Source organism: Staurois parvus, unplaced genomic scaffold (genome assembly GCF_062004578.1).
Source record: "Staurois parvus isolate SC_StPar_1 unplaced genomic scaffold, SC_StPar_1.0 ptg000133l, whole genome shotgun sequence".
Lineage (NCBI taxonomy): Eukaryota > Metazoa > Chordata > Amphibia > Anura > Ranidae > Staurois > Staurois parvus.
Genome location: NW_028317929.1, coordinates 15,122,443 through 15,137,177, shown reverse-complemented (window position 1 = coordinate 15,137,177; position 14,735 = coordinate 15,122,443). Strand labels below are relative to the sequence as shown.

At 43.7% G+C, this 14,735-nt stretch overlaps 1 protein-coding gene across 1 annotated transcript; it reads left to right on the top strand.

Annotated features, from left to right (window-relative positions):
* The first annotated feature begins 1,386 nt into the window (after positions 1-1,386).
* SOWAHA (sosondowah ankyrin repeat domain family member A) lies at positions 1,387-8,794 on the top strand. The gene has a single exon (XM_089673047.1). It carries the CDS (start codon positions 1,584-1,586, stop codon positions 3,177-3,179), a length of 1,596 nt encoding a protein of 531 aa, XP_089529173.1. The 5' UTR covers positions 1,387-1,583; the 3' UTR covers positions 3,180-8,794.
* Positions 8,795-14,735: the final 5,941 nt, after the last annotated feature.

The window sequence follows — 14,735 nt, the reverse complement described above, 5'->3', positions numbered from 1 at the left end:
GTATATGTAGAGTGCTGTGTAAATTGACGGCACTATAGAAGTACTTGTAATAAATAAATTGAATTCCTTTTAGTATGTACCTGGCATGGTGTAGACTCCTCTGTCTCACCCTTTAAACTGCTCTCCTGGGTTGACGTCTCTGGAAACAGAGCTGGCATGGTGCCTGCTTGTTATGGACGCCTGTGCCACCTCTGTCTCACCCTATAAACCGCTCTCCCAGGTTGACATCTCTGGAGATGGAGATGGCATGGTGCTTGCTTGCTATAGACGCCTCTGCCACCTCTGTCTCACCCTATAAACCGCTCTCCCAGGTTGACGTCTCTGGAGAAGGAGATGGCATGGTGCCTGCTTGCTATGGACGCCTGTGCCACCTCTGTCTCACCCTATAAACCGCTCTCCCAGGTTGACATCTCTGGAGATGGAGCTGGCATGGTGCCTGCTTGCTATGTACGCCTGTACCACCTCTATCTCACCCTTTCAACCGCTCTCCCAGGTTGACGTCTTTGGAGATGGAGCTGGCATGGTGCCTGCTTGCTATGGACGCCTCTGCCAGCTCTGTCTTACCCTATAAACCGAGCTCCCAGGTTGACGTCTCTGGAGATGGAGCTGGCATGGTGCCTGCTTGCTATGGACGCCTGTGCCACTTCTATCTCACCCTATAAACCGCTCTCCCAGGTTGACGTCTCTGGAGATGGAGCTGGCATGGTGCCTGCTTGCTATGGACGCCTGTGCCACTTCTATCTCACCCTATAAACCGCTCTCCCAGGTTGACGTCTTTGGAGATGGAGCTGGCATGGTGCCTGCTTGCTATGGACGCCTGTGCCACCTCTGTCTCACCCTATAAACCGCTCTCCCAGGTTGACGTCGCAGGAGATGGAGCTGGCATGGTGCCTGCTTGCTATGGACGCCTGTGCCACCTCTGTCTCACCCTATAAACCGCTCTCCCAGGTTGACGTCGCAGGAGATGGAGCTGGCATGGTGCCTGCTTGCTATGGACGCCTGTGCCACTTCTATGTCACCCTATAAACCGCTCTCCCAGGTTGATGTCTCTGGAGATGGAATGGTGCCTGCTTGCTATGAACTCCCCCTGTCTCACCCTATAAACTGCTCTCCCAGGTTGACGTCTGAGGAGATGGAATGGTGCCTGCTTGCTATGGACACCTCTGCCACCTCTGCACACACCAATGTGACTGGAGCAGCCTCCACAAGTGTTTTATTTCAGTAATCTCTGAATAAACAAACTATTCCCTCATACACTGCCACACCTGCATTCCTAGCTGCCTCCCTTCAGGTTTTCCTACTGATACATGAGGCTGTACATAGAGCTGTGTGCAGTGTACATCCCACACATAACAGGGAACAGTGTGCGAGGCTCCAGGTGAAGGAAGCTTTCCACACACACACACTGCTCTCCTCCCCTCCCCCTCTTTTATTGACTGATCGGTCCGGGCTGGGCGTAGCAGACCTGATCACACAGCTCACCCCGGAAGCTGCAGGTACTTCTCATTCTACAGGAGACATGGGAGAGGTCAGGACTTCTTCTCCACTCTTCTAGCTGTGTTCGTGGCTGTACCTCCTGGAGCATGGCTGTCACACAAGAGGTGGTGATGAACTTTCTCCTGGAGCAGGGAGGGAAGGTGAAGAATTCTGAGCTGCTCAAGAAGTTTAAGCCTGTGCTGGATTCCCCTGATCCTCAGGAGAAGGCAAACAACAGAGAACTCTTCAAGAGGTTTGTGAACACTATAGCAGTGGTGAAGGAGGAGGATGGGTGTAAGGTGGTGGTGCTAAGGAAGAAATATACCCATTTACTGGCAGACTTAGTACAATCTGCAAACACACAGGAGGATGAGGAAATTCAGAGCAAAGGAGACCTGGAGGAGGAAGCACAGCCTCTACCTGTAAGTGACAACACACTGGAGCCATCAGTCAGCACTGACACTGAAAGGTCCTCTCAGAAGGACTTCTCTGAAGCCCAAAATCATACCTTGGACTCTGGTGCTGGAGAACCTGACCCCGCTGATCAGGAGGATCTAAGCAGCTTCCAGGAATCAGATTCTGTTACACAGCATGAAAATGAGCAACCCAGGGAGTCTGTTTTCGATATTGTGTCTCGCATGGATCATTCAGGACCGGTGCCTGTTCCCAAGTCATGGTCTGATGGACAGCCCAAAGAAAGTCAGAAGCCGCACATGCTGCCTTTGCGGTACGCGCAGACGTCTTTTGATGCTCTAGAGGCAAACCAGGATGAAAGCACATCTGTGCTGCTATCAAGCTGCCCACCGGTGCTTCAGGAATCTCCACCACCACCATTGAATCTGCCTCTCCCAACTATTCACGAAGCCCCCTTGCCTAGATCACCACGAGTGGGCAGGAGACACCTCGATGATGTGGGTTCCAAGTCCCCCCATATGAAGAGGGCTTCCAAAACGATGAAAGCTAGCGAAGAAAACAGATATTCTGATGTGGTGCCGTTAATCCAACGTGAGCATGAGTGGTTGGTGTCTGCCACCAATGGACGCTGGAACCATAAACTTCTGGGTTTTATGATGATTGACAGCGAATTGGCCGATAAGAGAGACTTTATTTCGGGGTTTACTGCTCTGCATTGGGCAGCCAAAAGCGGCAACATAGAGATGGTTAAAGTTTTATTTGAATCAAGCAGAAAAGGTGGCGCTAACATTAATGTCAATGTGAGGTCCTTTGGAGGGTACACCCCATTACATATAGCTGCCATTCATGAACATAAGGATGTTATAATCATGCTGGTCAAAGATTATAATGCGAACATCCATATACGAGATAACAGTGGGAAAAAGCCTTACCATTATTTGAAGAAAGGATGTGCTGTGCCTGTACGATATATACTGAAGGATCCAGCCTTCTTAGCTATGGAAAATTCTAACCCTCTGAAAAGGAACTCCAAGGTTGGAACCTCCATATTGGGGACCACTAGCACCTTTCTTGGTGTCATTTCTGATGACGTTGCTTTCCATGACTTGACGAGAGGCCTCAAAAAGCCTTCTTCCCTAAACAAATTTTTTACAACACCCTCAGGACCCAAGAAAAAGCTAAAGGCCAGAGACAGCTATCCGTCCATATCGTCTCTTTGTGAAGAACCTGAGGAAGTGGAGGAGGTAGCTGGAAAGCGCAGACCGCTTTCAGAATTTTTTCAGCATTAACTATTAACTGGCTCTACTGCTATTTTGGCACTGACAAATAATCTGTTGTGCACTTTCTTCACCTTGAAAGTAGACTTGGAGGGGTTGATTTACCAAAGGCAAATAGACTGTTCACATTGCAAGAGAATTTGCCCCAGAGCTTAGTAAATGAGGTGAAGCTCAGCTGACTCTGCTGACTCATTCAGTCATGTGCAAGCAAATAAACTGTCTTTTTGTTTTCACATGATTGGGTATTCTTTGCAAAGGGAAACTTTATCATATTCATTAAGCTCTGGGGCAAATTCTCTTGCAAAATGCAACATCCCTTAAAACAGCCTATTTTCCTTTGGTAAATCAACCCCATAATGTCAGACGGTGGTATGTCTGTAAAACTGGAGGAAATGTCTAAAGCAGTGTTTGTCAACTTTTATGATAAAGAGGGTCTCAGGTGTGGCCCCTGTCATTGCCAAAGGGCCACACATAATATTTAGTGTGATGCTACAGAGACTGAAGACAAGCTTCAGGAGATAGTCAAATGAGATGGTCAAAGACTATAGGAGTTGTTGGAGACTGGGGAGATTCTTCAGAAGACAAAAAACTAAGAACACTTTATGTAAGGATGACTAGAAATCACTGCTATTACAGGGTTGAGGGGAAAAATAGACTGCTGTCTGCAGGGGCCTCAATGGCCAGCAGACTGGGAACCAGGGATCTAAAGCAAATATTTTTTTTCTTATTGTGGAACACTTGCATATGGATCTTCGATTTCTTTCAAGAGTTTTTATGATAGTACCTAAAGGTAAAGCTAGCCATACACTGATCGAAATGTGTCCAGTTCACCAGTGACTGACCAAACTTCCATTAGTGTATCGCTGTCCCTGCTCAACAGAAGTCAGTCATTTGAACGACTTGTGTTGGACATGCTGGAAAAAGTTTGTTGATCAGCTGCTGCAGTCACTGATCAGTTTATTCTGACAGTGCCGAGTCTTGCTGTCAGAAATACAGTGTCCCAGTGGGTGGGGGAATCCTTCATCACCTCACTTGTATGGATGGAGGAATCATTTTTTTTTTCCCCGTTCACCCTGCTGGGCATATATGGCCAGCTTTAGGCCTCTTTCACATGGGCAGACTCCAAGCGGATCTGCTTGCTCAGCGGGAGATCTATCTGCTGATCCCCTGCTGCGCAGGCAAATGACAGGTCATGTCCGCTCCACTTGTGCAGAGCAGACATGGATACAACCCGCTGTTCTATATGGAGCGTTCGTTTGCAAACAGACCACCTGTCCATTTTAAATCATCTGATCCACTAGATGGATGGGGAACGGATCCCCATATGTGTTTTTAGTGGATTGGATCGGATGTAGGCTAGTGTAAATGGACACAAGTCCACTTATATCCACCTCTCCATAGAGAGCACTGGATGGTCTGATCAGGTCTGCCTGAAAAATAGAAAGGCAGACCTGATCGGTCCACTCGAAAAATAGGCAGACCGTGTGAAAGTAACCTTATACATAGATATTTTTCCCTGCAGTAAGCAGCCTCAGACCTGAACTCACAGAATCAAGGTTTCACCTGGTTGCTGCAGGGGCATGTATAACGTTTTCTGTTTGTATTGCCTTTGATGAAGCTACATGTAATGTGTTTATTTAATAAGGGAAGGAGCAAAGTCAAACAGCTCTAGCAGTCATTCTGCAGTAACAGGTATTGTTCTGACTTCTGTAAATTCATCTGATTGGCTAATATTGATATCTGTCATTTATGCACCATCACTGCTCTTTGCCCTGTCTAGTTAAATAAGCCTAATATAGTACTCGATAACAGAATCAAATATTGGTAATACCAGATAATGTATGACAAGAGTTCTCATGAGCACAAGCTCATCCAATTTTCTAATCATGTGTCAGTATATAACCACACAGTACATGTGACTCAGCAATTCTAGTAACTATGTGGAATTTTTTAAAACTTTGGATTTCATTTTCAGTAGGGTTATATATGTATGGGAATGGTGCATTTCTGTGTCTGTGATTTACAGAGTATCGTTATGTGAAAATTATTTAAAGGGCAAGTGGCTGCAGAAAGTAACGTGCTGTTTATAAATTAAGCCTATTCTCGAAAAAGTAGTATGTTAAAAGCAAAATATGTTTCTCTTGTGTTTACTAGTTTGTGTTGATTCCTGTTCTGTACAAGTGTACAATATATACTTTTAAACTGAGAATATGAACCAAATACAGACCTCTAGAGGTTAATAGACATCCCTCCTATTGGTCAGCAAGGCTGCCTATCATATACCCACTGACCAGTAGCAAGGATATGGAAGCAGAAGGGTACATGGCTAAGCAGCAGTGTTAAAGTGTTACTAAACCCAGGACCCTGCATTCACTATATCTGGTTTCCCACAGTACACAGAACATGGAAATGCAATTATTTTAGTAAATATAAACTGCTAAATACCTTTTCTTATCAGCAGTTAGAGCAGTCTTGTGACTTCTATTAGTGTCCTGCAAAGCACTAGTTAATCTTGTAGGAGGAGTTTTCAGTCTTTTCTGACTGTCTTATGAGGCTGAGCAACCCCTGATCCTCTGTCCAGACAGCACTCATTGGCCCTGTGCTGAGCACATGCACCCCCCCCAAAAAAAAAACCCTCTAGCAATACACACGAAGCTGAGCATGTGCAAATTGCCTCCTAGGGCTCTGTACTATCAGTAGATGGATTGGGGACAGTAAAAGAAGGGGAGGATCAGAGAAGACAGGATCAAACCGCTTATTTACACAGTTTGGAGGAGCCCCTTCGGTTCCACAGTGAATATAACAACCATGCTTTACTGCATATACAGACTGATTTTACTGTTGTGGGTTTAGTAACACTTTACGCCTGGTGCACACTAGAAGCTCTTTTTTGTCTTTTGTTTTTTTTTGTTTTTTTATTTCAACCCAGGCTGAACAAAAAAAAAAACCTGAGAGATCGCTGTACTAACACAAGCAATGTTAGTGTGGCGATCTCCTCAGCTGTGCCTTTGTGTTTTTACAGGGGGACTGCCCCCCTGCCAGAACACACTGATTTGCATTGGCAGCAATTGGCTGCCAGCGCTGATCAGATGCTGGTTTTTTAGCATGCCCGTTCAACAGAACACACAGCTGTACCCACGAGCCAGTAGTTGGCGGGTTTCTGCTGAACCAGCCGTTTGTTGGCACAAGTATACAAGGCTTTATGGAATAAGTTCTGTCCCAAGGTGACACTGTACTGTGTCTGTAGTAGAGGTGTGTTTGGACTAGGGAACACATCTTCATAACATTGGGGGTAGGTGTTCTGCCACCCACAGATGTGAACTGGGTAGGGTTGATTAGTTGAGAACATGCAGAGAGCACAGGAAGTTAGCCCAATGGATTTCTGGCAGGATCAGCAGGTATATTTCTGTACTTGCTTACAAGAGGCAAAACATGGGATAAGTGTGTGTATTGCAGAGATGAACTGCATATTTTGTTTTTTTATCCTTACACTTTAAGTCACGGGTGTCAAACTGGCGGCCTTCCAGCTGTTTCCAAACTACAAGTCACGAGACATTGCAAGATTGACAGTTGCAAGCATGACCCCGAAAGGCAGAGGCATGATGGGATTTGTAGTTGCGCAACAGCTGGAGGGCCACCAGTTTAACACCCCTGCTTTAAGCAATCCCAGGGTGCTCTGAAGATATCACAAAGCTTGCACAGACACGTCTTGGTTCCTGCATTAAAGGGATTCTCAAAATTCATTTAATTTTAAATAGAATTTCAGTTTCTTATTGATGTCTGTGTCCTTAATGGGGAAACTTTACTTATGTGCTATTAAAAGGTATTGCTACAAATGGAACTTCATGCTTGCTTCCTTCCTGACTGCATTCTCCATGTAGTCATCTGATGAGTCTACAGAGGACTGGTAATGGTGTCAATGTATACAGTATATCAGGTATAAATGCTATTTATAAAGGCATAAGCAGAAAGATCTACCTCTTTTCTGTCACCTCTGGCAGCTGGCACTGTCCACTACTCTTCACTACTTCCAATATGTGGACGAGCCCTTGGCATCCTTAATTTACAATGCATTACATCTGCCTAACCCTAGCATGAGATGAGGGGCACAATATACTAGGGTTCATTTACTAAAGCGGGAGAGTGCAAAATCAGGCTCACGTCTGCATAGAAACAAGTCAGCATCCAGGTTTTATTGCCAAAGCTGTACTGAACAAGCTGAAGTTAGAAGCTGATTGTTTTCTATGCAGACGTGAGCCTGCTTTGGCACTCTCCAGCTTTAGTGAATAAACCCCACTAGTGTATATATAATGTCTTTTGCTTACTGGAGTTTATAAATGTTGTTTTCACTTGAATTTGGCGAATATTTCAGTACACCGACGATTAGGATTTTGCACATATGTGGTTCATATGCAGATTGGAAATTCTGATTTATTTGCCTGCATACTTGTTTCATGGGAGTTACTGATTTAGAAAGTATGAAAGCCATAGACAGCCAGACAGCTAACATTTCATCTTGTGACAGATGTCCTTTTTAAAGAGGCTTTGTACTGGATAAAAATAAAATCAGTGTAATACATATTCAGGTGCTTCACTCTTTACTTTCCAGAGGTCTATCACTGAATCCCCATTAACATATGCAGTGTGCTTAACATTTAAACATAAATAGAAACTTCAGACATCAGAATGTGAAGATTTATTCTACTGTAGGTCGTGCATGCAAGCCAACTAATGACGCCATGAAACTACATGATAAATGCACTCCTATGCAGGTGGAAAATACAAAATGCAGGTAGGAAGGTTGAAAATGCATTTAAAGGATAAGTTCACCTTTAATACCATGTTACACCCATATTCAGGGTGTAAGATGTAACGATCAGACCGGCCCCCACTTTAATAGCTAGAGGGGTATCTTCTCCCCCCTCACTAGCTATCAAATTTTTAAAAAATGCGGCCATTCGGGGCTCTGCCCACCTGGCCATGTCATTCATACACAGCCCTCTGTGAATGAGAGACTACAAGTCTCAACAGCCTTGTCGGTTTGTAGTCCTCAATTGACTACCGTTGTGGAGTATATTTTCTTGCTTGTACATCCCATATGGGCAAGCAGACATACTGACAGATCTGCAGGAGACCTGCACAGCACCAGCAATCTGCTGATCACTGGTACAGGCTCCTGCAGACAAAAAATAATAAATATGCATTTTATTTACCTGAAAAAAAATGTGCATTTATTTTTTATTAAAAGGTGAACTTATCCTTTAATCCCTGGCTATGTAATTGTCCGGAGAGCACATACAATGTGGGGTGAGTGGGCCTTCTTTAAGTGGTATTAAACCCAAAAACAAAAATGTGATATACTGCAGCTTTCCCGTTTATAGATGTGGTGGCTGTGTTTAGTTTTTTTTTTCCTTTATTCTGACCTGGTGATCTTACCAGTAAGTTTGTTATTTTTCAACTTCCTTCAACAGGCCAAATTTTCCAGAAAAAGCGGCAGTTAGAAGGTTGAGACAAACCATTTAACACTGACAGGGGTGATTACAATGATCAGCTTGTATTCATTTATGTAATACCTTTTATCCTAAAAAAATAAAAACCGTTTGCTGTAACCACTTAAAACATGTTAACTGGAGTTTGGCTTTAATTTGTTAGTCAAGTCCAAGTAAATCTGTTTGTACCTAGAGCATCTAACGTTACTGTCTTCCCAGACTGACAATGTTGCTGTCCAAAGGTGTCTTCTTTGCATTCCAGTCAGTGTAAATGTTGTTTATTAAAAATCTTACAAACAAACAACATCATAAAAAAAACATATTTACATATATACAGAATAAAATATAAATATATATAATTAAACAAAAACAGCTTACTTCAGCAAAGAAAACAAACAGCTTTTTTGCCTGAAAAAAACAAAACCGAACCAATCATATTTAAGTATCACTATTATCATCATCTTTATATTGCATCTTAACAAAACCTGACCATCACCTAAACACACCATCAGGCTAAGAAACGATTAAACACTGATCTCATGCATGCAGCCTTTCTTCAAAAATCTGATCTTACAAACATCTAGGGCACTGGTGGGCAACCTTTTTTTTCAACTGAGCCAAAACCACGATTGAAATTTATTTTGAGAGCCACATTTTTAAAACTGAAAATACATCCCCCCTATAGTAATTCATCCCCCCCATAGTAATTCATCCCCCATATAGTAATTCATCCCCCTATAGTAATTCACCCCCCCCTATAGTAATTCATCCCCCCTATAGTAATTCATTCCCCATATTGTGTCAATTCACTTACCTTTGCTCCGCGCGTTCCTCTCGCCGTGTTCCTGCGCAGTTCCGGTCTTCAGGGCGGACTGTGAGAGGAGAGGAGTTCGTCACGCTGCCCCGCCTACATCCTGACAGCCAATGTTTGCCACGCTCCGCGGGCTGGAAAAAAAGGTCCGGCGGGCCGTAGTTTGCCCATTGCTGGGCTAGCTGCAGAGTCCTGACTTTTGGGGCGGCCGCCCGAGAGGAGGGAGGGGAGCGGGCGCCCGGCACACAGAAGAGCCGCATTAAAGTTTGTAAAGAGCCGCATGTGGCTCGCGAGCCGTGGCTTGCCGACCACTGATCTAGGGGATGTGAAAGGACAGAAAGAGAAGCCACGCCCCCCAGAAACTGACAGACAGCAGCTACGGGGACCTGACATTCCTCCACGCCTTTGTCCAGGCACCCGGGCGCCACCTGTCCTTCACAAGACCCGAATCTTTCCAACCCTTCCAGTCAGTGTAGACCCCCTTAGGGCTCATGTATGCTGCAGCTGATAAACTCGTGTACATGTGTTTTGCATGCGTTTTTGATGAGGTTCCATTGAAATCTTTATTGTAAAGTGCTCAGCAAAGGGTTTCCGCTATATAAATTCTGTTTAATAATAAGTCTGTTACACGCCAAACACAATCTGGTGCAGGAAAAAAAAAAGTCCCTGACCCGTTCAAAAATCTGTGCACCAGCTCAAAAGGCAGAGATGTGAACGAAATCCATAGAAAATTATGTTATATGGACTGTAGTGTGTTTCTGCAAACTGGCAAATGACCTGAAATCCACATAAGTAGGAACCCACAGGAAGAGTATTACTAGCCGGATCACCAGGTGAAAAAAAAAAAAAAGACTAAAAAAAACAAACCTAATGCAGACACAACATTGACTAAGCTGCAATAAATTAAATGTTTTTGAGTTTAATACCGCTTTAATTCTGTGCTTGATGTATTAGCAATCAGAAACAACTTTTCAAGGCAGGTTTTATGGCTCTGAGTAAGCCATTTCTCTGAAGTTCTTTCAGACACTTTAAAAGATCAGGCTTTTTGCATCAAAGACAGAAAGCAATATAACATGGGTGTGATTAGAAATGCTGTTTTATTACTAACAGGCAAGTAAAATGGGTTCCCAGAATGCAAAAGAAAACAGGGTGGACTACCCTGAGCATGTATGTTATGATCACTGACCCCAGAGACTTTCAGTTTTGAGTAGAGTGTGCTTTCAAACCATTGAAAATGGCTACAGGAAATCAGCTACAGGTTGGCCTCTGTAGTCTGAGAACTGGCATTTTCTGTGAAGAAACTACATCTCCCACAATCCCTGGATCTCTGTGTAGTGTTCTGCAGGTGAAAGTGGCATAATAATTAGATCTGAAACAGGCACAAGCAGGCAGAACAACTGAAGGGAAGAGATGTATTTTCATCACATTAGCACTCCCATGTTTGTGATGCAACATAGAAAAATGGCTGGGCAAGGATTGGATGCTGCGTGACCTGGAACAAGAAGTTGCCTGTCCCCTGACCCTACGTTCACACCTAAGTGTTTTGCGTAGCGTTTTGCAAAAACACACTATAGTCCATTTAACATGATTTCCTATGGGACACGTTCACATCTCCGCGTTTTCACCTGGTGCATCTTTTAAAAAGGGTCTGGGACTTTTTTAAATGCAAAAAGTTGCGTTTTTGGTTCTATAGACTTCAATGGAAACGCTGCAGAAAAGCATGTAATGCGTTTTGCTGCATTTTTTCATGCTTTTTGAGTTCTAAATCTGCCTAGCAATAAGAAAAAAAACAAAACACATCAAAAAATGGCAAAAACACACTGCAAAACGCACTACAGAACCGGAGCAAATGCAAACTGCATAGGTGTGAACCTAGCCTTAGTGAATATGGCCAAGGTAGGTGAATGAATACATGGACATATGGCAATCAATCAGCCTTGACACTACAAACTGTGGCCACGTGTAAGCCTATCATTACTAGGCAAGACAAACAACATAGGGAAAATAACTAAACTAATACCTAGTTAAAACAACAAAAATGTTTGAGAGTGCGAAATGCCTTTATGGTAAATTTAGTTGCATTTGCAAAGTTTGTTGGATACCTTCGTTAGCTAACGCATTGATTTCCCTTGTTTGATATTGCTATTTAAAGTACATTAGCTGAACTATAGACCAGAAAAGACTCAGACCTATATATCAGCATATTACTTGATTGAATGAGATTACGTTACGCTATGAAGTAGACCTTCTCCTGTGATGTTGGAGTTGCAGAGGTTACATTACGCTACGAAGTAGACCTTTTCCTGTGATGTTGGAGTTGCAGAGGTTACGTTACGCTACGAAGTAGACCTCCTGTGATGTTGGAGTTGCAGAGGTTACGTTACGCTACGAAGTAGACCTCCTGTGATGTTGGAGTTGCAGAGGTTACGTTACGCTACGAAGTAGACCTCCTGTGATGTTGGAGTTGCAGAGGTTACATTACGCTACGAAGTAGACCTTTTCCTGTGATGTTGGAGTTGCAGAGGTTACGTTACGCTACGAAGTAGACCTCCTGTGATGTTGGAGTTGCAGAGGTTACGTTACGCTACGAAGTAGACCTCCTGTGATGTTGGAGTTGCAGAGGTTACGTTACGCTACGAAGTAGACCTCCTGTGATGTTGGAGTTGCAGAGGTTACGTTACGCTACGAAGTAGACCTCCTGTGATGTTGGAGTTGCAGAGGTTACGTAATGCTACAAAGTAGACCTCCTGTGATGTTGGAGTTGCAGAGGTTACGTAATGCTACAAAGTAGACCTCCTGTGATGTTGGAGTTCCAGAGGTTATGTAACGCTACGAAGTAGACCTTCTCCTGTGATGTTGGAGTTGCAGAGGATCCTGGGAAATCTTTTCTTTTCAGTTAAAATTTTTGAGCTGAAAATCCTGCATTGAGCAGCAGATCTGAATAACTTCTTTGCCTACCTGGAGATTGAATAATATTACAGCAGACTAGGCAGAGTCCATGAATTATGAATTGAATAATATCTGAATTTGTATATAGTGTGTGTTTACATTTCCAGGTAAATACTAAAATACTTGATTTAAAGCTCAGACACAGTTCGAAGTGGTTGTAAACCCTTACGTATACCCAGTGAAGTGACTGTCCGTAGGAGATACACAGAGATCAAACAAATTCTACATAAGTTGTACCTGTTTATCTGTATCATAAAACATATTTTACACAGCATCGGAGCACTGAAAAGCAGGGGCCGGGGATTTGACATCACACATAATGCAGAGCTAGAGCACAGATTGGAGGAAAGGACACACGCCTCTAACAGGCTCACAGGCTTATAGAAAAAACATACAGAGCTGAGGCTATAAGTGACCTGCTGTGCGCCATTACTAAAACTAAAGTTTGTATTCTCTGTAAATGTTACGTTCCCTATCGGCCACTGGTGCGTTCCATGCATCATATGACCCATGCTACTATAGGTTGAGACAGCGAGGCTCCTGCTAGGATCCACTGTCAATTAAAATTAGTAGGGCTGGGGACATGTCAACCAGGCTGAATAGTGGGTGACAGTTCAGATCAGGTGCTGAAGAATGCAAAGTGATGGCACAGCACAAATCTATTTCCATTATTGGTGTGATCGAAATACTGCAAGAATATAAAGGGACTGGAAGGATCAACAGGTATTTACTCCTAATTATCAGGATTTACATAAAATAAAGATACTGTATATACCCGAGAGTTACTATGGGCAGATAGATGCAATTAGTGAATCTCTAAATTTGTTCACTTCAAATAAAGTACAAAAAAAAAAGAAACAAGTAAACAGTGAAATTCTCTGAAACATGCAACATACCATCCCCTCACCACTGCTTACTGCAGGTAAAAACTGACAGCTGCCTGCATGCTAGAACACATTTAGCCTGGGTTCACACTGATGCGGCACAAAATTTGCACCGGTTTCTGTGAGATATCCGCACTGCATCATAATCGCACCGCGTTCAAATGAATCATTGCGGGTGTGTATTTTAAGTTATCGACACCCTGAAATCAGTTCAAAAAACGCAGTGCGATGTGGCTCAAATCACACCACACAGAATTTGCTTGTGATTTGCACAGGAATGTGGTGCGGTTCCTGTGCAAATCACAAGCGGTATGTTGCACTGCACAAGTGTGAACCCATGCTTAGGTTCCATACACACTAAGGTTTTTCAAATCACGGTCGGAATCGCCACAATTCTGCCTGCAATTTGAAAACGCGCTGTAAAAGTGAAAACACGCAATCGCATATTCAGGTGCCATTCATTTCAATGGCACCTAAAAACACAGGGTGTTTTTACCACGGTTGCTGCGCGTTTTTCTGTGTGGCAAACGCGCCACGGTTGCGTAAACAACATCACAGGATGTGCGACACCGAAAACGGGTTCCAGAACATTTTTTGGACATCGCGCATCCTGTAATTCTGTTTGCGCAATTGCGGTGCTTTTTCCAGATGGAAGAAAAAATGCACTGCAATCGCAGCAAAAAAGCCCTGCATTTTCCGGTGCCGTTGAAATGAATGACACCTGAAAACTCATTCAAGCATTTTCACAATTTTACAGCGTGTTTTAAAATCGCAGGCAGAATTGCAGTGATTCCGCCTGCGATTTTAAACACCCTAGTGTGAATGGAGCCTCAGGGTGCGGACACTGTGAACAAACTGGATAGTAATGAGCAGGGGCGGACTGACAACTCATGGAGCCCCCCGGGCAATAGGGGATCATGGGGCCCCTGTGTCCTTGCCCAAACTCAAAAAAGCCTATGAAAAAGGTTCCCAGGGGCATCTCATGGGGCCCCCTACTGACCCCGGGCCCTTGGGCAGTGCCCGAGTTTCCAAATGGCCAGTCCGCCCCTGGTAATGAGTTTGCTAAAGCACTGTTCAGTAAACGGCACTGATCTCGATCGGTTTCCTGATGGTGACAACAGTGTACCATGTCTGTGCATTGTGTGACAGCATGACAACTTGTAATTTATACAAGGGGTGCAGGGACTGACAAGGAGCACACCTGAGAGACAATTGTCACCCTGTAATAGGTGCCTATACAAAGACCTTTGTGACAAAATCTGCAGCTTATGTTTAAAGTAGAACTAAAGGCAAAACATTTTTTTTATAGTTTTGGATAAAGGGGATAGGGATTAAAACACTTGTCAGGTTTTTATTGCTAAACATGAAAATGTTATCATTTGGGACAGTGAACTTTATTACTTATTGTTTACATTTTTTTATCACTGACGGCATA